Raw genomic sequence first — 24089 nt, forward strand, 5'->3', positions numbered from 1 at the left:
CTATCTCACCTTCCAGTAGATCCTGAAGCAGAAACTTTGTATGCATCCTCTTCTGCATCAATCCTAGAGTCTCAACAAGAGCCCAAGGGCCAATAACCTGCATCTTGGTCCTTCAGCGTTTAGATTCAGGGGCAGGACCAGTGAAATGAAATAGAGAAAACCCCCACAGTCTTAGCTGTTTCTCCTGCTTTTGGTACCACATGCTGAACTCCACTACCTTCCTCTGCTTTGGGCACCTTCAATACAAAGATACCCAAACTCCTTCTCCCAAAACTAGCAAGTGGGGAAGAGTCAACTTCCATCCAGGCAAAAGAACAAACATCCAGACTGGCAGAAAACAGGAGAACTCCCTCTTCACCCAGGCAAGTTGACAAAGCCAGGGAAGTGCACCAGTAATTTTGTTCCTGCCATAGGGCACAGGGAGGGATCAGACTCCCTTGTATTAGACGGAAATTTCATGTCTGTGCTTTAGGACCCTTCCAAAATTCTTGCACTCCTATATCTGCTGCTCTGTCATTTCCACACATACAAACTGTTGCAGCCTCTCTCTGTGCCTGTCCCTCATTGCTACTGGTGTTCGTGTGGATCCAAGCCCATGTATTACAGAAAAAACACAGCTCAAGCTATCCCAGAAATTATGGCACAAAGCAGCCATTCTGCCAGTGTCTTCAATGAGCCTGGAGTTGCAGCTTTCATCCCTTCAGGTTCCTTCTTTTCCTTGTTGCTTCTAAGCATAAGGAATATCCCAAGTCAGTAACTGTTTGTTTAATGGCATGGACTGTTCAAGACCTATTGAGAGCATTCAGCCTAATGAGGTGTGCAGCAATTATCGCTCTATCAGAACTAGAGCCAGGGAACAAAAAGAAATATATGTAAACTCAACAGATCTGCAATTCTGATGATTTGCTAAAGGACGTCCTTTCCTTGCAGTGTTGTCTCACCGTGCTGGAAGAATGAAATGTAGGATATCAATATCAGATTGCTGGCTGCAGCAAGTGCAAGAAGTGAGTGTACTACATGGAAAGTCAGCAACTGGAGGTGACATTGGCAGAGCCACCACAGGGACACACCGATGCTGAGTCTTCACTGGGTTAAAGTGTCACAAAACCACACTAAATACCTGCTGAGAATCCAAAACCAGTTTTCTAACCTATTTAGCCCAAACATGCTTCAGTGTTGTCTTGCAGGATGACGGGCTCATAGGAGACAGAATCAACACCTACAGTTGTTGTAAAATGTCACTGGTTATCAGAACTGGAAAAGGAAAATATGGGGGAAGAGATGAGTTGCAGAAGTGATGATGATGCTCTGGAAGAACTGTGAAATCTACTGCTCTGCCCAACATGTTAAGTGACTGCTGTGTCTTAGAGCACCCATGTCCACTGTCAGAGTACTCATGGACAAGATCTCAATCCTGCTAAAACTCTGTTCCCAGTCTGTTAGGTAAAAATCAGAGCCTTTTTTTCACTCCTGGATTTGTTATCTGCTAGATCTGTAAGGTAGCTGGACTGAATGCCATCACTACCAAGTCCTGTCTTCACCCAAAATCTTTGGGAGCTGCATTTGGATAGAGGAAACCAGCACTGAAAAACAGAAAACTCCCTTTCAAGGCAAGCTGGAAGAAACCCCAGAGCTATATCCACCACAAGAGACAGGATCCACCAGGTGAGAGAGCTCAGCACCAAGGAAATCCATAGAAGTCTGGCATCTCAAAGACAAATCAGGCACCTGAAAAAATCCATGCATCCTGTTCCCCTTAGAATGACAACATTTTCTATTTTTCAACCTCATCGCGACACCATAATCCATCAGATCTTCAGGGTGGGTGGTGAAAAGGGCCAGGAGTGTTTTTGTGTAGCCTCCCTTCTGAAACATTAACATTCTCAGTCTTATATTCAGCAACAGTTGTAAAACTACACTACAGATGACAGGATTTTGAATTTGGTATCTGTGTTTCCCTGCATCTAAATTTCATCCATTATTGGCACACAAAACATTTGGGGGTAGTTGCTATGGGTCCTGAATATAAGAGGATGTTAAACAATAGCAAATTTGGAAAAAAAAAAAAAAAAAAAAAAATGGAAACACATAACTGAAAAGCTGAGCTTTTCACAAGGCTGCCACTCATTAAATTGCCCGTAAAAGTCCCCTTGTAACAATAATGGGAGTAGTTGCCTGTGAAACTCCCTCAGCAACTGGATGTAAATTCCACCTTTAGTCTCCCTGTTACAACAATAGCACATTCAGACAGTAATTGCTGATGTTTCTGCATTGTGATCATGTCCACAAGCTGTTGGGTTCACAATGGAACTGATCGCTTTATTTTTCTCATTTTTCTCTCCCCCTACATCTCCCAAATAGGACATCTCCATACAGACCGATGAAGGAGTAAATTTAGTGCTGAAATAGCAGCACAGACACAGGGAATCTCTGCTCTGCCACTCTTACTCTCATTCCCAACTCTCCCCGGCAGCCAGTGATAGCATGTGCAGGAATGCTTCAAAGCTGCACAACAGGGGATTTAGACTGGACATGAGGAAGCATTTATTTACTGGGAGATTTGTCAAAGACTGGAACAGGCTTCCTAGAGAGATGGTCGATGCCTCAAGCCTGTCAGTGTTTAAGAGGCATTTTGACAATGGCTTTTTTTAATAACACGCTCTCACTTTTCCTCAGCACTGCAGTGGTCAGGCAGTTGGATCAGGTGACTTTGTAGGGCCCTTCCAGCTATTCTTTCTATTCTATTCTATTCTATTCTATTCTATTCTATTCTATTCTATTCTATTCTATTCTATTCTATTCTATTCTATTCTATTCTATTCTATTCTACTCTACTCTACTCTACTCTACTCTACTCTACTCTATTCTATTCTTTCTGTTCTGTTTCGTTCTGTTTCATATTGCAAGATCTTTAATAACACTAGAGAAAAACAGTGGGACAAGTAATGCTCATACAGATCAGAGATGTGAGTGTTTAAAGTGACTCAGGAGCCCCCTTTTCAGTATCCAGGAAGGAGTAACACTTGTCTCCTCTGTAAAACACCCCACTGATTGCACGCAAGAGTGGCAGCCCCATCAGGGACTGCCCATATGGGTCCAGTGGGGATTCACTGCAGGAGACACGTGGTGAAGGTCCCCTGTTTGTCAGGTGCCAGGTTTTGTTCAGCCTCCTCCACCATGAGCTGTGAAGTGATATCAGCTCTTGCTCACAGCTGCTGAGGTTTGGATTTCAGCTGGGAATATGTCGTAGAATCATAGAATGTTCTGAGTTGGAAGGGACCCACAAGGATCATTGAGTCCAACTCCTGTCCCTACAAACGACAGCCCCAACATTTACACCATGTGTCTGAGGGCATTGTCCAATCACTTCTTGAACACTGTCAGGCTTGGGGCCATGACACCTCCCTGGGGAGCCTGTTCCAGTGCCCAGCACCCTCTGGGTGAAGAACCTTTTCCTAATGTCCAACCTAAACCTCCCTGGAACATCTTTCTGTCATTCCCTCAGGTTCTGTGATTGGTCACCCGAGAGAAGATATCAGCACCTATCCTTCCTCCTCCTCCTTGTGAGGAAACCATAGATGATAACATGACTGATATCAAGTAAAATCCCCAGTGCTTTTAGCAGCGTAACACTGGAAAATTTAATGTGTGAACAGAAGCCAGCCTTTCCTTGCCCTGTGTTTTGCTGGTACTCTGTCACTGTATCCAAGCTCTGCTCTCAAGGATGTACAGACTAGACAGCAGGGGTAAACACAGATGGAGAAAAGAGTAGCTGGAAGGCAGCACACCTTCCCCAGGCACACTCAGCAAGTCCATGCCAGGAGGAAGGAGAGGCAATGGAACTGCACCCATCCGACTCCCTTTGCCATTTGGTTGGCAAGTCCAAAAGTGAAGCAAATCCAAAGCCAAACAATTTTTTTTTCTGCAAGCCCAGCTGTTGTTTGTGCCTGAGGAACTCATGTAGGAAGTATAGAGCTTCTGTCTTTATCACTTCCTGAGCTTTAATGGTCACTAAACCTTTCTACAAACATGGGAAATGATTTATCAAGTTATTTCTGCCCTATGGGAGATTCAAGAGGAAGAGAGATGTGCCACACAACATGATTCCTCCAACAGGGAGGGTGGTGGTTGATTCATTTGTTCCTGGTCCTTTGGCCTCTCTTCCATACCATCAACCCCCTTCAGCAGTCACCCAGACACAAGTCCGAGCAGAAGCTCAGCCCTGCTGAGCAGGCATCATCCTTCAGCCAGCAGAACCAGTCAAGCACAAAGCAAAGCTTCTCAATATCAACCGAGGTTTGGAGGATGTGTCTTGCAGTGAGAGATATATGGAGTTCACTCTACTTAATGCAGCAGAGGTTAAGAAACAACTCATTCATGGGTCTATAAAAGCCTCTCCAAATAGCAGAGAACTCATGTTAGATGACTTCTTAATCTAGCAGACAGAGGTAGAAAAAAATCTAAGGTCTGAAAGGTGAAACACCACTAACAAAACAAAAGTGAAGTGATGAGCATGTGTGAAGAAGGAGGATCTGCATTTGTTCTGAGCACTGTGGACAGCAAACCAATGAAAAAGTTTATCAAAAAGGGCAGGAAAATCCCCAGCATTCAGACTAGCAATACCCTGATTCAGTTTTTTTGAGAAATAAGAAGCTCCATTTAAATCTCAGGTTCAAGTTCTTTACTGGAATGAATTTACAAAATTCTCTAACCAAGATGTTGAACTAATCAGACTCATTCGTCATAAAAATCCCTCCAATTCTGGAGCCATCTCCTTTACCAGGGAGCAAATAATATATTTCAGGGGCACACATTTAACCCCGTTTTGCAGTCATCATCATGGATCACTGTGGGAATGAAATAGGAAGAACAGAAGGACCTGATCATGCTGGTTATCTCTTTGAGCCACCAAAAAGTCACAGCACTGCAGTGGCCTTCCAGGAACAGACTAAGTGGAGACAAGACTAATTAGACATTCATTAAGTGCCTAACTCAGCACAGCACTTAAACACACATTTAACCTTCTCTCATTACAGTGTCACTTCAGTGTCCCTTTTAAAGCTCCATCTCAGATTACAGTGAAGCCAGCTCACATTTGGGAGCGTCACCAGGATTTTCAGACCATGAAGTCTCTATGCCCCATGTTTCAAGAAGCTTTCCTATCTTCAGCCCCCTGGTCTCCTACTCCAAACCAGTGCAGGAGCTTATTCCAGGAGTGCCAACTTGTGTTCCTAGAAGATAATTCCTCTTAAACATCAGGATCTACGAACAGTTTCTGCCTTTCTTCCCATGTTGCCTGAGTCGGCCAAGGGAGATCTGATGCTGGCCAAAAACATTTCCCCTGTTGAATTGTCTTCTCCTAGAAAAAATTCCCCATTAAAGCCTTTCCAGAGCAGTAGCTTAATGTAGCAGCAGCAAAGAGGAGAGAAGTGGAGGGTTGGCTGCTGCTGCCAAAACATCTCCAAGTGTGTCTGATCACCGGGACAATTTCCATGTGCAGCAAGTCTCCAAAATATCTCCTACCGCCTTTTCACCCTGAAAGATTCTCGCCACCCCCACCATTGCCCACTGTAATGTCTGCAATGTCTGTGTGGGACAGTGAGTGCAAAAAGGGTGTCTCACTGAATGTGGGAGTCAAATTTGGAGCGTTCCCTCCTACCTCCAGGCACTGAAGAACAGATGCTGTGGACTAGGCAGGGTTACTTTGGCAGAATCACTTTGTGATGTCCTGTCATAAATGTCCACAAACACATACTTGAACTAAGTGCACACTCATTCACTATGTGTGAAATCAGGTTTTCAGTTCATTTTTTTTTGAGTGTCTTGGTAGCTCTGGAGTGACAGGGTCAGTACATCTACTTCTCCACCACAGCCAGGACATCTGTGGCCTGAGTTGGTAGCAGAAGTTCATCTACTAGCTCTGCTTCTTGGTCATCAAAGCCAATGTCCAGCCCAAAAGCTCTATTCTCAGCCTGATGTTGACTGCCTTCAGGCATCACCTAATCCAGTACACACCTATGTACATCCATTTTTTATCCTTTGACATACTGGTGCCAAGGGATGGGGAGTGAACATTTTCAAAGGGGTCTCACCCCATGGATTCTGTGAGAAAAAGCATGGCTGCTCCCAAGGGAGCATCTCACTGTAGCCTTCTTAGATTTGCACCCACACATTTGCTTTGGAAATATCCCAGGTATAGAAGAGGCAATGTCAGGGTCCACATTTTGGGGTGGTATCTGGGTATCTGTCAATTCTTTAAGTGCCTTGAAAGTCATCCAATTAGATTATTACAAAACACACATGCAGTCTTATTCAAAGATGAAAGTGTCAAGACAGGGCCAGAAGTAACAAATCAGTTGGGAAATATCGGGGGGGGGGGAAAGTTTGTAGGAAAAAAAAAAAAAGCAACCACTACAAATACAATCAGGACAACAATGACAGCATTCATCAGCATCAGCACTCAGAAATCAGGAAACCTATCAAAATATTCCACCCACAAAATGCTGTTAAGGTATCTCTGGCTCTCTGTCCAAATTGGATCTCGCCTCCATCTTCCTGATCAAGCCTTTTCAAAAATCAAAACAGACACGGTGACAGACAGAGCAGCACATGGAGAGGCTGGGCACCCTGCAAGCATCGTTTCTATGTATATGGCATCCCACCAGTGAAGATGATAATTCTGTGTCATCAATATGGAGCAGATGTGAGTAGCCAGACAAAAAAAAAAAAAAAAAGAAAAAAAATATGCTTTCTCTACAAATATTTGACACACAAAAAGGATTTTGATTCAGCCACCTTTGAGACTCTTTCATATTTATTTTCTGGGAACATTCAAGCACTCAGGCTGGACTAGGAGAGATCTTTACAAAAGCCAATACTAAGCTTGAATGCTTCACGATTTGCTGAAAATCTTATTTCAAATTTCACCTTTGGTTGCAATGAAAAAGGTCACGCCGCTTGGATTGAATGCATAAATCATCCAATCAGCAAATGCAAGGCATAACACATGAGTTAACGAAGCTCACATCGCTCTAAGGAGGCAGCCAACACGGTCCTCCTCACAAGTCGTTCACACAGGAGAAAAGGGCATTGCAAAGAAATCTGAAATCTGGAGAGCGAATATTGCCTTGTGCTCATAGGCACTGTTGAAGAACTAATTTGCAGGATTTATGGCTCGGCTGTGTGCCTTCACATATTGATTCACAGATCAGTGAGAAACAAAATCTCCCCCAAAATACACCGACGAAAGCACTAATACCTGATCATACACTAATCTCTCGGCTAACGCCAGACTGCGGCCTGCAAGAAAATCACGCTGCACAGCTTGGACCTGTGCCTGGTAACCTCCTTCCCACTGCAAGCAAATTTAGCCTCCTTCCCACTGCCTTGATACTTTCCCCTCCAGACTGGGGGTGGCCGCAAAAGCCAGGCAGGAGGCCCAAAGCCCAGGTCCAGACAGATTTCAATTTTCTCCCAGTGGTGGAGAACATTTCAATCATAGAATAGAATCATAGAAGCATTTTGGTTGGAAGAGACCCTGAATGTCCAAATATTAACCCAACACTGTGACTAAACCATGTCCCTAAAAATCCCATCTACACATCTTTTAAACACCTTCAGGGATGATGATGCCACCACTGCCCTGGGCAGCCTGTTCTGATGCCTGACAACCCTTTCCAGGAAGAAATTTTTCCTAATACCAACGTGAACCTTCCCTGGCACAACTTAAGGCCATTTCCTGTTGTCCTATCGCTTGTTCCTTTGGAGAAGAGACCAACCCCCTCCATGCTCCAAGCTCCTTTCAGGTATTCAGAGATCAGAAGGTCTCCCCTCAGCTCCTGTTCTCCAGCTGAACCCCCCAGGTCCCTCAGTCGCTCCCATCACACTTGTGCTCCAGCCCCTTTCCCAGCTCCGTTTCCTTCTCTGAACTCACTCAACACCTCAAGGTCTTTCTTGTTGTAAGGGGTCCAAAACTAAACACAAGATTTGAGGTGTGCCCTCACCACTGCCCAGTACAGGTGGATGATCATATCACCTGAAGAAGATGAGACCCTGGGGTGGGGAATCAGGTGAGGGTCTGAAGCCCACCAAATTGGAGGCTCCCCTCCCTGCTGCCCAGATTCCCATCTCTCATCCTACCTCAGCTTTACATAACCCGCAGGCTGGCAGGTGGGATGGAGCTGAGAATAAACACATCAGAGCAGATCTGACACAGACACTGAAATAGAGGGTTTGATTTCGGACCCTCCAGTTTCCCATCTGCTTCACATGGCACCGTAGCACCAGCAGATACCACGTCGGATATCTGCAAGGAACACGACCCACCCCAGATCAATACTCAGATCAAACCTCAGGAGCATTTCACCCTTATTTGTAGCTCTTTTTTGTTATGTCTCTTCCATCTCCCTAGTCTCTTTCCAGCCCGTACTAACGATCATAATCAAAACACAGACAAAATATCTGAAGAATGAGCCCCAGCAAAATAACCAAGTAACCTAGAAAAAGCAGCGTGGCGAGTCTTCTTTCTGAAAGCCTCCAAAAGGAAAACGAGGTTGAGAACAAAATAACCATGTTGCCGTTCCCTCGAACCAGACCCAATAATTAAGTTTTTCCCATGAATTAAAACGGTTGATAGGGCTGCTGAGTGCAGTCTGCCTCAGGAGGTAGTTTGGATCCTGACTTTTCTAGGACATCTGTAATTACGTTGGAAAACTGCTTGCCCTCAGGTAAGACTCTCCCCTCAGCAGCTTTGAGGCTGCAGAAGTAAAACAAATGAGGGACAAGCCCCAGGAATGAATGAAACAATTTGGGGTATATTTAGGAGAAGCTGCTTCGCAATTCCAGTTGCAAACCCATAAAGAGCCACGGGGACTTACCAGAACTGCCTATCAATTAGCATATAATATTTTCATACCTGGCACCCGCAGATGTAGACAGAGATGTGACAGGGACAGTGTGAGACAGAGGACAAGAAAGCCCAACCAGCCCTTCCTTACAAACCTCTTCAGCTGCCCACAACTCACCCAAGAACTCTGCTCCACTGCTGTCTTTGGGGCTGCTCATGCAGTTCTCCAAATAAATCCCATCCTTATAGCAATCTTCCTTCTTCCTCGTGAGCCCCAGGATCTCGCTGGTCTGATCTAGGACCTCCCCTCCTGAGCAAGAGCATGGGGTCTGCATAATGCCGCATGGGTGGGAGCTGCTGCTGATGGCCAAGCATGCATCCAGCCACTTGCAGAGCATCTGGCAGGCAGCTTTGCTAGGGTTCCTGTTGCCTACCACGAGGTACTCCACCGAGAAGTCCCTCTCCTGAGCCTTTGTGGGCTTCCACCGCACGGGCCAGCTCTCCACTCCTGGTGGTGCGGTCTGCTTCATCTGGAGGAACTGTTTGTTGGACTGAAGGAAGGCGTAGCGGGTGGACCCATCGCAGAGCTTCAACACATCATCAAAGCTCTCCATGCCCAGGTAGGTGCGCGTGGACTCCAGGAAGGAATCGAACTGGTAGGTACGGATGTGCTGGTGGTCACATATGCCAGTAGGTTTTAGGATCTTCATGTACAAGGTGTATCTCCGAGGGTCAGGGTTCTGGATAATCCAAGAGCAGAGAGAAGAGTTCAATGGGAAGACAGCAAAGGAGGAGAAATACCCAAAGAATTTCCCCTGGACCAAAGTGGTGCAGGGAGTTTGTGCCAGGTCCAGAGCGACCACGGTCCACACAAAATAGAGTGGCGATACCAAAAGCAGGTTCAGGGCAGATCCAATGCTCCTCATCCTAGGTCTCTGGTCCTCTGGAACTCAAAGTAAATGTCAAGCAGGCGCCAGATCCTGGACATAACAGGGACCAGCTTAGAGGAAAAGTGAGAGTTTAAGAGGCTCTGGATCCGAAATCAAGCCAATCTTCCCATGTCTGGATTTGAGCTCCCTCCTGTGGCCATAAACAACACCTGGAAAAAAAGGGAAAGGAAGGAGGAGGGGAAAGAGAGAGAAGAGATTTGGATTTTTTCATGGTGGTTTGTTTTGATTTTATTAACCCTTTGCGAGTCTGGGATTACAGAGAGCATCCGCAGTGCCTGCACATCTTATTAAGGGAAAATTCAGCCCCCCATCACCATTCCCATGGTAGGTTTGGGGGTGTCCCCATGCCTTGGATGTCCTAACCCCCCCGAAGGGATCCAACTGTGACTCACAGTGGGGGACAACACAGCTGTGACTCCATTTTCCCAGCGCCCTATGCCCATACAGTGCCCCTGTGTCAAGCTGAGCAGAGGCTTTTGCAGTGATTTGCAACCATCTATGCTAAGAAAACACCCTTGATCTCTGTTTTTAGGGAGTTTCCACCCCTCTTCATCCCAAACAAGGTGCTGGTTTAGCCCAGACTTCATGCTGCACCCGGGGAGGGTGGGATTGAGCTTGTCATGGGCAGCTGGGCTCTACCTCTTTTCTTTCTCCTGCCAGCCTTTGGTATTTTTCTTTTTCATGTCTCTCCTTTTCTCTCTTCTGCCTTCTCTTTCACCAAACCAGTGCAGGGGAAGGGAGTTGTTGCTCAGTACCTCAACCCTGGTCTAACCCTGAGCCCAGGCAGAAGGGCAGGGCTTGAAAAAGCCGTGCACAAGATTTAGGAGACAAAAAGAAAGCCTGTGGGGGTGAAGGGGTGGAGACAGATTTTAGGTCTTCCCACACCATGCAGTCACCCTGCTTTGCAACTCTGTGTGCAGGACTCCCCTGCAGTACTACAGCCAGGCACAGAGCATCTCCAGAGAGTCCTCCTGGCCACCCCCAGGACCTCCTTAAACCTGCAAAACCTCTTCAGCAAAGGTAATATCCCTCTTGCATTGCTCTCTTGGACCCATTCCTTTGTAGCCCAGATCCTCTCTTCAGCACAACTGCCCAGACCCCTGTGCCCTACTCTATGATGAAGATATTCCTGTGCTCTCTGCGGTCTTGCACGTCTCCCTCTTTGTTACCCCACCAAGAAGGTTCCCCTTGTGCTTCCTTTCCCCCATCTTCCCTCTTTCCAGGGGACGAGAAAGAGGGGGAAGCATCATCAATAGCAGGATTCTCTTCATTTTGTACCCCCTCCCCATGTAGCATGCCCCCCAATGCTTGGGAAGGGGACCTATTAACAGATGCAGAATTGATGGGCAGGAAGGTCAGACCCTCAGTGTGTGGGGCAGAGCTTCTCCCATTGCTGGGCATACAGCCTTCGTACCTTTTCCTTCTCACCTTTCCAGGTATTTCTTCTTGATTTATCCCAGGTAGAGAAAACCAGGAATTTCCCCTTGGGGGAGGGTTGGCCTGGCCCTGCAGTACTTGCTGCCTCCAAAACAAGGTTACTATCTACTTTCAAAATGACAAATTGGACCCCTGGGAGGAAGGTTTCCCCTACTAAGCCTTGATGTCAAGAGCCTCTGTGGTCCACAAATTAGTGAAAAGCAAATGCTCAGGGACTCTGCATTGAAGCCTGAGTGCAAGCAGCCTGATTCTTGGGATGCTAACATTGTCTTACACTGCAGTCCCAAAATAATTCAGGTCATCTGGGATGTGTTTGTCTATGATAGAAGAACATGGTGGCACCACCAGGAAGGAATGAACGTGCAAGTCTATGGAGAGGGACATCTGTTGCAAGGGAGGAAGGAAAACATGTCTTCTGCTTTGCAGCCGTTGACCCTCCTCACAGACCCATGGTGTCCACAATGCTCATCCCCATTCCTGTCATCTCCTACCCCATTGCCAGGCTCTGCCTTCCCAGACTGCAAACAGAGGAAGCTTTCATAGCAGCCATACAAATTCCCAGCAAATCTACAATTCAGGCAGTTAAACCCAATCCCAGGAGTGACTGAAAAATAAGAGATGAAGTCCATATACGATCCCGTACATCTGGAAAGAGATAAGAAGCCAAATGTATCTTCACATTCACCTCCTTGTTTTTTTTTTTCCTTGCTCTCTATCAAAGTTTTGTCTCTGCATTTCCCCTCTTTTGCAAAAGCCTTTTTTTTTTTTTTTCTGGGGAGAAAAGGGGTAGGTAACTCACAAATCAAATCCACTATTTCCAAGCTCTGTTTCATCTGAGCTTCAAATCACTGCAGCCTCTGCCAGCATATTCCTGAGTGTCTGTTAGACCTGACACTAATCAGCATGGAGTACAAATGCATTTGCACTTAAATTTTTAAGAAGTCAGGTCCCCACTCCTGACAGTGGTTTGCAGCCTGCAAAGCTCTGCAGTGCAAATCTCCCAGATCTCAGGAATGCAACCTGCTTAGCAAAAGCAAAGCAACGAAAACCACAGGCATCAACAAAACATCCTATAAATTTCCAGAGAGGTCATCCTGATTAACAGGAGGGGTTGCCTGCAAATGGCTGTCAATGCCTTAAAAGTCAGGTTTAATAAGTGGAAGGTGCTTGCTCAGCTGAGAATCTGAAAGGAAACACTGGGTCTCCTCTCCCTTGCTGTAGGGCAATGCCTGAGCAGCTCATGCTGTTTGTGGCCTTTGCAAAGCTGAAATCTACCCAGCCTTCGCACCGATGAGCCTGCCAGGGATCATCTCAGCCTCTGGTCCAGTCTGTGAAGAAACTGGCCTCTCCCGGTTGGAAGCAGGAGCCAGCGGTGCCTCCATAGCAACGAGATGATTAGGAGACAGGGCTTGCGCTGAGATCCGGTCCCTAACAGTGATTTCAGAGTGTGGGATTCAGCCCAAGACTCCTGCCCTGCACAAATCCAATTTTTTCTCACGCTGGCCATAACCCTGCTGCTGAATGGGGATGCAGCGAGCACAAAATGCAACCCCCTAACTGCCCCTCTCTGGGAAAAGCACCGTAAAAGCCAACAAACTTTAACTAAACAGACCCGTTAATAGGACGCTGTGTTACGGTTGTTAGGTCTTAGAATTGATTTCCCTTGAATGTAGTCCCATCTGGAAGGTTTCACCATAAGGAACATAAACATATTTTTTTTCTCCTTCTATCAATCCTTGTCGAAGTGGGAATCTTTACTTAGAGCAGAAAAAACAAAGAGAAAACCCCCCCTGCACACCTGGATCTTCGGTTCGACAAGTGTGGAACCTGGTAGGGAGGGAAAATACAATGGGAAGTTGACTGGCTGCTGCATTTCAGCAGAGAGATCCATCTTCTGCATTTTAATCCAGAAAAATCCCAAAGGGGACATATACCAGAGGCTGCAACCTGCAGCTAGGGAAGTGATATTAAATGCATGAAAAGACAGATGATTCCGTTGTTGGAGACCACATTCCCATGGCACATGAGCGAATTTACCCATATTCCCATGATTGTTGCCACAGCTAGTGTTTAGATAGCCTGGGTATTTCTGTAATTTTCTGTGATGGGAGACATCCATGCCTTGTCCCCTCCCTTGGATCCAACCTGAATACTTGCTGCCCCTCCTGCCCTTTCTTTCCAGTCCTGTGTCTGGAAAACGGCTCTGGCAGAGAAGCTATTTCTGGAGCAAAGCCTGGGGACAGCAGGTGACCATGCAGGACCTTGGGATGTCCCTCACCTGCATTTTTCAAGGACAAGCTGAAGGGCAAAAGTATTGCCATCTTTGTGTGTGTGTGCCCCAGGCAGAAGGCAGGTGTTCAGCTCAAGCAACTCACAGAAAGAGGTTGACAACTTTGTCTGAATGGTCCTTCTGCCTTGGTTACCTTGTGCAGGTGTTGGAGATGATGACGCAGAGGGTTTTGAAGAGATGCGAACCACCGACATAGCTCCTGCACCTTTGCACCACTGCAGAGCCCTGGTAACTTCTTTTACCTTCTTGTTGAGTATTTGCCATCCCATCCTGATAACCACTGGAGCAGGTACAGTTCAGAAACGCAACCCGAGACAGACCTTCACAGCTTGACCAAAACCAGTCAAGCACTGAATCATGTTACACCTGACACTTACATTGCCCAGGGGGGTTAAGTATCCAGTTTGCACTGGTCTCAGTCAATTTTTGAGCTTGCAAGCTCTGGCGAGATGTTTGGTGGTGCACCCTGCATTCCTGCAGTAATTGTAAACCAAGACGGTCTGTGTCTGAGACGGGAGTTTTCCACCACCCTCACATCCCTGCTTGTTTTCTGCACATGTTTGCATGCCCCAAGCACACCCTACACACATCCGGGGGTTGCAGGCAGCATGGGATGTGTGTGAGAAGGGATGGATCAAGGCATCCCTTGACTCTGCCTGCAACTACCTTCATCCTCTTCCTGAATAGCCCTGCATGCAGATTCACCTCGTCCCACCAAGACCTTCCAGCTGGACATCTCCAAATTGCTGCGTCTGACTTTGCAGCTGTGCCCCAGCATAGGATTTCAGCTCTGCGTGAGCAGGAGGAGCTTGTAAAATGCAGGCAGGGCTGCAATGTGCCTTGTTTTGCAAGGTCTGTGCATCGCACAGAGTCCTCCCACATGAGAAGGGCAACAACCTCCCTGGTTGCGCATCCACCAGCTTCCTCGCTTGTGCTGGTGACACGGGACTCTTGGTGCAGCAGCCGGGATCTGGCCAATGGAGGGCACTCTTAGACATCCACACAAATACACACACAAACACTCCACAGAAAAAAAAGAAAAGGGGGGGGGAGAAATAATAAAAACAACTGCAGAAAGGCCATCCTGTGTATAGGACCTCTCCCAACACCCTCACCCTGATCTGCCCCCAGTAGACCTGCTGTGTCCGAACTCCCCTCTCTCTACCTACAAACTCAGACGCGCTATCGTCCAAGATTTACCTCCCTCTGTTTTTCCTTCTCCTGACCTTGGCACAAGGCTGACATCCCAGCAGGGTGAAAACCACTCTCATCAAGCTAATCCTCCTTTCCTGGGGCTTCCCATTTCCCTGTCAGAAGTCCCCAACTATCAAGCAAAATATCCCTTCTGCCAGAGGCAGAAAATCGCCTGACCCTGAAAAACTCAGTCCTTTGCCATGCTGAGAAAACACAGGCAGTGAGTATGCTCTGTCCCTGTTCACAAGGAACTGCTAACAGCTAAAAAGAATAAAAACAATTAAAAAAAAAAAAAAGAAGCTGCAACCACTTGGAAATTTTATTTTTGCTACCAAGGCGAATGAGTAAATGCCTGGAAATACAGGGTGGCATCTGCGAATCGACAGCACATGAAGGAGTCAATAAGGGTTGTGACTTGGCTGTCATTTGGTTGCAGTGGCTCTGCTGGACTGCAAGGAGAGGAGTTAGACCTGGATGGCACCTAGAGAGGGATGGAGCTTGGACAGGTCCTGGAGCGGTGTCTCTTCCATAAAATCGGTGGTCAAAACCAAGATTTTGCTTAGCATTATTTTTAATGCTGCATTTTCTTTCTCTGCTGTTTTCTATGAGTGTTTATTTGACTCTGACCCATCCCAGCAACAGGTTATCTATAGAGATGAGTCCTTATTTTCTGACAAAGCAGAATCTGGTAAATACTGGGACCTGAAAGATCAAAATGGTGACTTGGTGGATATCGCAGGACTGGGAAATCCTTTATTGACTTCAGTTCACATCCATTCCCTAGAGGGGCATTTCAGATGTGGAAAGGCTGCTAAACCAACTCTAGCTGGAGCTCCCCAGGTCAGGATCTGTCCTGGACAGATGTATAATATCTTTGAAGTGAATCTTAAGAGCTGGACTGGAACAAAGCCCCTTTGAGAAGTAAAGAGGACAAGGGTCAGATAGACAAGAATCCAGCCCTACTCCCCTCCTGCTGTTTCACTTGCCAAAAGCATATTTCTGCATGGACCTCTCACCACCCAGCATATTTGCTCCACCACTGTAAAGACTGATGTATTTCCCGCTGCCTCTGTCCATCTCAGTCTCATGAGCACAGAGAAAGCCTGATTTTCACATGTTTACACTGTTAATAAATTATGTCTATACACACTAACATCCTTCATCCCAAATTTCTCTCAGCTCCAACCTCGAAAGGTACCCACTTTGGGGGTGGACTTCAACAGATGTGCAACAGCCTGCAGATACAGCATGAATAGGATGATAAATATTTGATCCTGTGATGGAGATTGGCTTGTGGGGACAGAGTCACAGTCCCTTTTCAGCCTTCAAAGGCTGAAAGAGGTGATTTAGGGAAAAAAGAGAGCTGACAGTTGATATGTAGAAATAGATCATACAGGGATCCCCAGAAGGCTTTCGACTGTGTTGAGGAAACTCCAAAGCCACTGAGCCTTGATTGAACCATCCCATCTCTGACCCCCTTCAGCCCTGGCCACATGGGGACACAGTATCTGGAGGAGCCAGAAGCCAGATTTTAGTCCTGGCTTCTGGATTAGCATATGTTCCCAATCTTTACTAATTTGTGCCTCAGTTTTCCTACCTGAAAAGATGGATGTGAGAAGCACCCTCTGCTTTTCTCTAGTACTCTGTGAGCTGAAAAGCTCCAGCTACATGCTGCTTATGTTGATTCATTTCCAACACACTAGATCTCATCCTAAAATGAGATTAGCAATCTTAAAGACTAAGATCATGTTAATTGAAGATGAACATATAACTAAAGCTCTCAGGGAGAGATGTAGACGAGTCAGACTCAGTTCCTGGATCTGCATATTTTGTTTTATTTTTTCAGTGGGATGGATCAGGAGACAGCTGAGCAGGAAGACTGAACCCTAAAATCTAGGATTCAGTAAAACTTCTGTAGAGAAAATCCCAGCATACAAGGAGGGCCAGATGTGCTCCATCTGGGCCCAGATGTGGTTGCCGAAGGGAAATGAGCTCAGGGCTCTGCAGCACCTTCTGTTGGATCCAATGCTGCCTCAGACAGATGTCGTGTGTATAATTCATGTCTTTTAAACATCACCTCAGCCTAAGCTGCATCTGGGTTTGTCCTTGACTTTCCTCTACATGAGTACAATGTTATTGGGATGGCATCTTGGGAGTTCTACCAAGATGGGGAGTTTCTCAAGGACTGCATGACACAGATGCCATTGCTTAGCAAAGTCAAAGAGGCTACAGGGTTCTTCAGCCGATGGAGGTTGTCATAACATTATATCTCTCTCTGCCTCAGTTTCCTATTAGCAAAGCTGATTTAAACCCCGGTTAAAAGTGGTAAGATACAGCCTGCTGTGGGTTTAGGCTGGTTATTGCTTCACACTGTTCCCAGACATTTCCTTGCCCCCAGGGGAATACATAGCTCTTCAGATCCTGGTGAGGTCAGCCTTTCCTCCATGCTAGCATCATCCATGCCCTCTGACAGCCCTAGGTCTCATCCATGCCCGTCAGTGGTACCACCTGAGGAGCAACACACATGGTCAGAAACACCCTAGATTCTTCACCAGAACACCCTAGAAAACTTCTGCTTTCCCTGTTGCCTTATTTCTGCCCATTAGTGCTTCACAGCTGACCCTTTGGGACATTTTCCCCTACACTCCCACCCTGCTTCTGGATGGGAGGGTTACACAAGAGGGCCTCTGAGGGCAAGGTCATCTTCATGAGTGGCAGTAAGCAGGCAGGGGCCAGACTGCTTCCATCACTGCTCATTCACGCTGGGAACAGGGTTGAGATTGATTGGAAATTCAGCTGGAGGTTAAAAGCACTGGCATTAGCTGGGGAGCTAAGTGGGAGCACCCAGGGAGGGACATGTTTTTTGGGGGGAAGTGGGGGCGGGTCTGGATGTGCATGCTGAGTCTCAGACTTGCACAGGCATGTGGGCAGAATGGTGGTTTATAAACCCCAGACTAGGCTTTGCAATTCACTGTGTGGCACATGCACAAGCCAGAGATCAGTACACATCCTGACGCTGCTCACTTGCGCATCCCGCATAAATCATACGCATCGGGGCTCATTTTCTGGCCCCTGAGGCAAAGAGCCTTGATATAGCACATGTCCATGTAGCTAAAATGTATATCCTCCAAAGTAGAACAGCCTTGCCACGGTGCCTAATGCTGTCTCCTGATCTCTGCTCAGGCATGGTCTGGGGTGATACTACTTGGTTGGGGCCAAAACCTTACCAGGAATCATCCTGAGATTTGTGGGCAGTGATGGGACAGTGTTTCAGCTGGTGTCTTGGCCAAAGTATTTGGAGCTCTGCTCCTGTCTGGTCTGTCCACACCCCCAGGGACTGAGTAACAACTAGATTTGGCCCTTTGCCTGCCCCATGGCAGTCTGGAGCTGAGCTGGTCAAGAGAAAGCAAAGGGGAAAAACACCCATGTAGCTGTTTTTTGCAACCAGCTCCTGACTAGGATCTGCACTAGCTCAAGTTCTAGTGCTTCTCCCGGCAGCAGGAAAGCAGACTTCTACTTTGATGCCCTTCAGCTCCTTACACGGCTGGATAAGATCAGCAACAGGGGACGACCACAACCAGAAGCCTTTGTCCAGCCCTGGGCATGCAGAAGTTTTAATATGTGCTCTTCTTCTGACTCCTTCCATGGCTTTGTGTTCTCTCTCAATGACTCTACCTCAGTTTCCCCATCTGACAAACAACATTGACACTACCACAATGATGGAAGTTTTCTTAGGCAGCAGCTGCAAAAAGAAGGAAAGGCTGCATCAGGGTCCAATTTTGCAGCAACCCTGAAGGGGCACCATGAATGCTGAAGACTCAACACAGTTAAAACTGGACTGGGAATGTTTTCCCTTCTGACAGCAGGAATTCAGTTCATAATTTTAGACATTCAGTTTCCGGTGAGTGATGAGGATGTCTTCAAATTGCACACAGAAGGACCGTAAGACAATACTGGTCAGATTTACAATTTTCCTGTACCTCTGAGCAGGAGGAAGATGGAGATTCAGGTTGTGGCCAAAAGAGACACCTGAAATACGAGTTTGTTTAGTAAACCAGGACCTTACTCTCACCCTCCATAGTTTGAGCAGCACAAAAGTACTTGACCTACAGGATTGTGCTACCTACCACGGTGATTCCAGTTGTTTCTACACAGTGTGAAATGAGGGGCTTTGAAGTCTTCTGATACCACACCAACATGGGAAAACAGGAACTTTCCAGTGTCATGGAGAGAGTAAAAATATCGGAGCTTGAGTAGAGTGTGGGAACTTTCTACCGAGCTGAGCACAGGTCCTGAATGGGGGGAGAATCAGAAATGTATCAAATTCCCTTTAAAGCCCGAGGTCTCGGTGGTTTTGGATCCAGCCATGACCTTGAAGCAGCAGAAGTCTGCAACCTGAACTCATAAAGGAAAGAATTATAAATATGTGTATTTTTACACACCTTATCTTCAAGGTCCTTGAGGGACATGGGGAGCAGCAGTGAATTAAGCCTCATGACGCAGAAAGCCATCCTTACTGACCCCAAAGGCTGAAAACAAACAAAAGGAAGTACTTTTTCACACAACTCGTAATTCAATTGGGGACCTCATTGCCACAGGATGCTGTGGAGTCTAAAGGTATAAAAGAGTGCCAAAATGGATTAGAGAACTTGTGGAGGACAAGTCCATCAGTTGCTATTAAATACAATGATCCGGATGGAACTGCACGTCTCAGAAGTGTCTGCTTTTCTTTGCCTTTCCTTCAGTTTTTCATTGTGCATCTAGATGGCTCTGGGATCCCCTGTACAAGAAAGACATGGACCTGTTGGTGTTGTGCATCCTGGAGAAGAGAAGGCTGAGAGGAGACCTAATTGCAGGCTTTCAATATATAAAGGTAGCTTATAAGAAAGATGGAGAGAGGCTTTTTACCAAGGCCTCTAGTGACAGGACAAAGGTTCAAAGTTTTAAACTGAACAAGGGTAGGTTTAGATTGGATATGACGAATAATTTTTTTTTATTATGAGGATGATGAGACACTGGGCCAAGTTGTGTCTGCCTCATCTCTGAAAATGTTCAGGGTCATGTTGGATGGCACTTTGGGCATCCTGATCTAGTGAGATATGTCCCTGTCCATGGCAGGGGAGGAGCGGAATAAGTGGTCTTTAAAGATCTCTTCTAAATAAAACAACCTCATGATTCTGTAATTCTATGATTATATGACCTATGCTCCTTCCTTAAATAACCATTCTTACATTTATTTTAGAGAGGTGCAGGGATATTAGTAACCACTCCTAAGCCACAAGACATATGTCCACACTGCTAAACAAATGATAGCAAGAGCCTGAAATTAAATAGAGTGTCACAAGTCTCATCCACGTCACTGAACTCCCCTACTGAAATAGGTTGATCTCATCCAAGATATATAAGAGCAGCTAAAGTCACTTGGTTTGTTCATCTTGGAGAAGAGGAGACTAAGAGGAGACCTCATCGTGATTACAGCTTCCTCACAATGGAAGGAGGAGGGGCAGTCACTGAACTCTTCTCTTTAGTGAACAATGACAGAACCCAAGAGAATGACAGGAAGATGTGCCGGGGAGGTTAGGATTGGACATTAGGAAAAGGTTTTCACCCAGAGGTACTGGACACTGGAACAGGCTCCCCAGAGAGGTGTCATGGCCCCAAGCCTGACAGTGTTCAAGAAGAGACTGGACAATGCCTTCAGACACACGGTGTGAACTATGGAGTTGTCATATGCAGGGACAGAAGTTGGACTGAATGATCCTTGTGGATCCCTTCCAACTCAGGACATTCCATGATTCTATGATTCACTTCATCCTGTTCAGTCTACTACGTCTTGCATGGTGCCATTGCACTGCTTGGAAGAGCAGTTGTTGGGATGACCATATGCCCCAACCTAAATCTTCCTGGAGTGTCATGCCCACATCTATTCAGTTCCATGCCTGAGTTAACCATGATGGACAGAAAAGGATGCCCACCTGTTCTGTTTCCTGGAGACCCCTCATTTCCTTGCAGACTCCTCAGGGCAGAGCCTGCCTTCTAGGCTCCCCTATAACCAAACCCGAGATGCTCAAATGCAGACAGGTTGGCAGAGGGGTGGAATCATTGCACAGATGCTAATGAGCTGGATTATTCCTTGCATCTCATCTAACAGCCTCATGACAAGAAGTTCAGGATTTTTGTAAATGAGAGAGATGTACGGTTTTCCTCCTTTTCAGTCTTTGTCTCCAGGAACCCTTGAGATATGTGACATGGGAGGGAAAATGACTTACTGGTAAAGGGCAACCATGGGAGTTATTAGGAAGTAAAAGACTCCTCTCTTCTCACTTTCTTGGGCTTTGTTTAATCATGGGAGGTGAGGAAGGATGAAGTGATTTGTGAAGCACTGAGAATGTGCCAGTTTAGGGCTGGGGTTAGTTAGTTGTCAGTGTGCAGCCTTGAAGAAGATGAAGGATTGAAGGACTGTGGTTTATATTTATACTGAGAAGGGCTTGGATGATGCTTCATCACAGGGATGACAGCAGAGTCTGTCATTTTCACATGCTCCTTCACTTATGTGTTTTTTCCCTTCTGGCAGACGGGACTGGAGTGAGGAGCTGGAGGGGAGCTGGAGGTCTGCAGACAACATGTAGGGTTTAGATTTAGGTTTCTACCCAAGACGCAGGAGGAAACCTCAGTTCTAGAGCCATGTGCAAGTAATTCTTCTGATTCCCATTTCTTCCAAAGATTTTGAGCCCATTCCTCCTCCTTCCAGCCCAAAACTGTTTGGAGAAGCATCACCATAGTGTTCCTGAGATGCCCCTGGAGTGATAAACCCATGTGTAGAGCACAGCAACTGGCCTCAATAAGCAAGGAAATTCAGGAGAGATGAGCAGTCCTTCTAGGAGGATGCCAGGAGATGAGTATCGTGGCCTTTTTTTGCCCAGAGGGTAGGTGGATTCAACACCATGGGTCACAGTGGATGTCCTCAGGAAACTACCCAGAGAGCCTGCCACATCTCCACATTTGGTGGTGGGCTGAAATCCAGCACAGGTCGGTATTGAAAGCAAGCCCCCACCTCCTGCGAGACACAATGAGCAGATGGTCCTCCTTTTGTTCCTGAAGAACAGAAATCCACATGCCAACTAAATGCTAATTTGCCCTTTTGCTGTCTGTCTCCGCAGGCGATGTCTATACTACCGAACCAAATGGAGCAGGGGCTGTTCTTTGGCTCCCTGGCCAAGCATGGCACAGCTTGCAGCCACACACCTCAGCTTTCCTCCCCTGTGAAACGTGCTGGCCTCATCCCACAGACCTGTGGGAAAGAGTCCCTTGGCTCAGTGATCTACTAGACTGTGTCCTGGCATCATCTTGTGCCAAAACTGCACCGGGGAACACGCAAGTAATTAAATGGTCTGGATGATCACAGGACCACACTCATACCTGTATTTAATCCCTCATTTATTTACGAGAATAGACATAGCCTCAGAGGGAGTAAATGGACATGAACAGTAAAGGGTTTTATTTTGGGTTTCACTGAAGAACTGAGGGGTGGTAGAGATCTCCCCACAGGGAGCAAATCCAGGTACCATCTTTGTTGGTTCAGGTGGACCTTTGCTTTGGAGCTGTGTCAACAGGGAAGCTTGTCTGTCTTACCCAAATCTGCACATAAATTGGGAACTTTGGCCTTGAGAGAAGACTGTGAACCCTGCCAGCTCCACCACAAGTGATTAGGGCAGTCCCTTCATCACTCCGTGTGCCTGACCCCAGCAATTAGATGAGGAAAAGCATCAATTCAGCTCCTCCTTTATATCAGGACCGGCCATCGACATCTCACAAAGGGCTGGTAAACATGGATAGGATGGGTTGACCCTGGTTAGGCAAGCAGAAGCATGGTGTTTGCTGCTGACGCTTTTCATAAGAACTGCATTGCTGTTTTTTCTGCCTCCCTCTCCCTCCTTCCCTTCTTCTCCTTCGCTTTTGCAAAGTGCGACAGTGTGGGGATGAATCGCCCGATTGTGTGCTCCTCTTTCCCCTACCACGCCGCACCAACAGCAGGGTTGGGGGATGGAAAGGGAGCCCAGCTGCTTCTTGTGGGCTGTTCTCTCTCCACCCACTAGGCACTTTAAATCAGACACAAATTAACACCAACTCCTGGCATCCTTTATTAATCGAATTGGCTCAGTGTTAGTTTGCTTTGCTTCTATCTTCTATTTTATTTTTTTAATTTTTTTTTTTCTTTTTTCCTCAAGCCCACCTTCCTGAAGAGCACACCTAACAATAACAGCAGTGCACTGGAGGGCAGGAATGGCCCCTCAGCTGTTCCAGGTAGTGATCATTTCCAGTTTCTCAAGCTTTACATTCAGCATTGTGCCTCAGTAGAGGACAACAGTCCATTGAATGTCTTTTATTGCAGCAATCTCTTCCATCCATACTGCCCTCTCAGATTCACTCAATGAGAAACCCCCTGCACCCAGTCATGAACATGCTAAAGTGCAGCCACCTTAAGGGTACTGTGCATTTGTCATTTATCATTTGATAAGAAAGTTATGTAAGATCTTTCCTCCTAGCATAGGAAATTGAAGTTTCTGAAATTTGTCTGCCTGATGTTGGAGACATTGGAGATATGAAGCTGACTCCTGTGTAACCACAGATGACCAATGTCTCCAGAGGCTCCACAGTGATTTCAACATAGGGAAGAATTCCCACACCCTGAGAAAGTTGGTATCAACAGAGTCACTGACCATCACCATGACCAAAGTCTAAAGAATAACCATCACTGATCGAGACACACAAGTTCATGACTTGTTCTTAGAGATCCAAGACCAAGATTGGAGACCAGACCTTCAGGAGCAAAGATGAGAAGTTTTGTAACCACTCACTGACGTCCTTTGCTGCTCCTAGCTTTGAGACAGAAACACTGGAGTGCATGTCCTTCAAAGCCTTCTATCTACTGAGTCTTACTAACTTTACAAATCCTCTAGTCTTTGCATGCCCTGTCCCTTTTATACCCCTGGTTTGTCAGTCTCCATCAGCAAAATTCATGACAGAAGCAAGATATAAGGAGCAACTTATGGGTTTCCTGCTGGAAGGACCATGTTTGGCTGGGGAACTGGCTGGCTCCTCTCTGCTATCCCTGTGGCCATGTTTGCCAAGCCACCCAATCCAGCATGCGCCATTCGACAATTGTCAAACCTTTTGTGGATTTCCATCTCTGAAATATTCGTTTCTTAGCAACTCTGTTTGCTTTTAGCAAAAACCAAAATGTCTCTGCCTGTGGCATGCTATTTTGAGCAGAAATGTTGCTGTTTCAGGTCCGTGATAGTCAGAGGGACCCTGGTGAAAATGGTCCTGTCTGCCCACTCACTCCTAAGAGCACAGGGTGAAATTCTTATTT

General features: G+C 46.5%; 1 protein-coding gene across 7 annotated transcripts in view; it reads right to left on the reverse strand.

The window, feature by feature from the left end:
• ADGRB1 (adhesion G protein-coupled receptor B1) overlaps window positions 1-24089 on the reverse strand; it is a 292674-nt gene that overhangs the window by 203385 nt on the left and 65200 nt on the right. For all 7 annotated transcript variants that reach the window (XM_065831582.2, XM_065831583.2, XM_065831586.2 and 4 more), the window contains one exon: window positions 9024-9944. In XM_065831582.2, the coding sequence (XP_065687654.1) occupies window positions 9024-9771 (748 nt within the window). In that variant the 5' untranslated portion in view covers window positions 9772-9944. The remainder of the gene's footprint in view (window positions 1-9023; window positions 9945-24089) is intronic.

Source organism: Patagioenas fasciata, chromosome 2 (genome assembly GCF_037038585.1).
Source record: "Patagioenas fasciata isolate bPatFas1 chromosome 2, bPatFas1.hap1, whole genome shotgun sequence".
NCBI classification, from domain to species: domain Eukaryota; kingdom Metazoa; phylum Chordata; class Aves; order Columbiformes; family Columbidae; genus Patagioenas; species Patagioenas fasciata.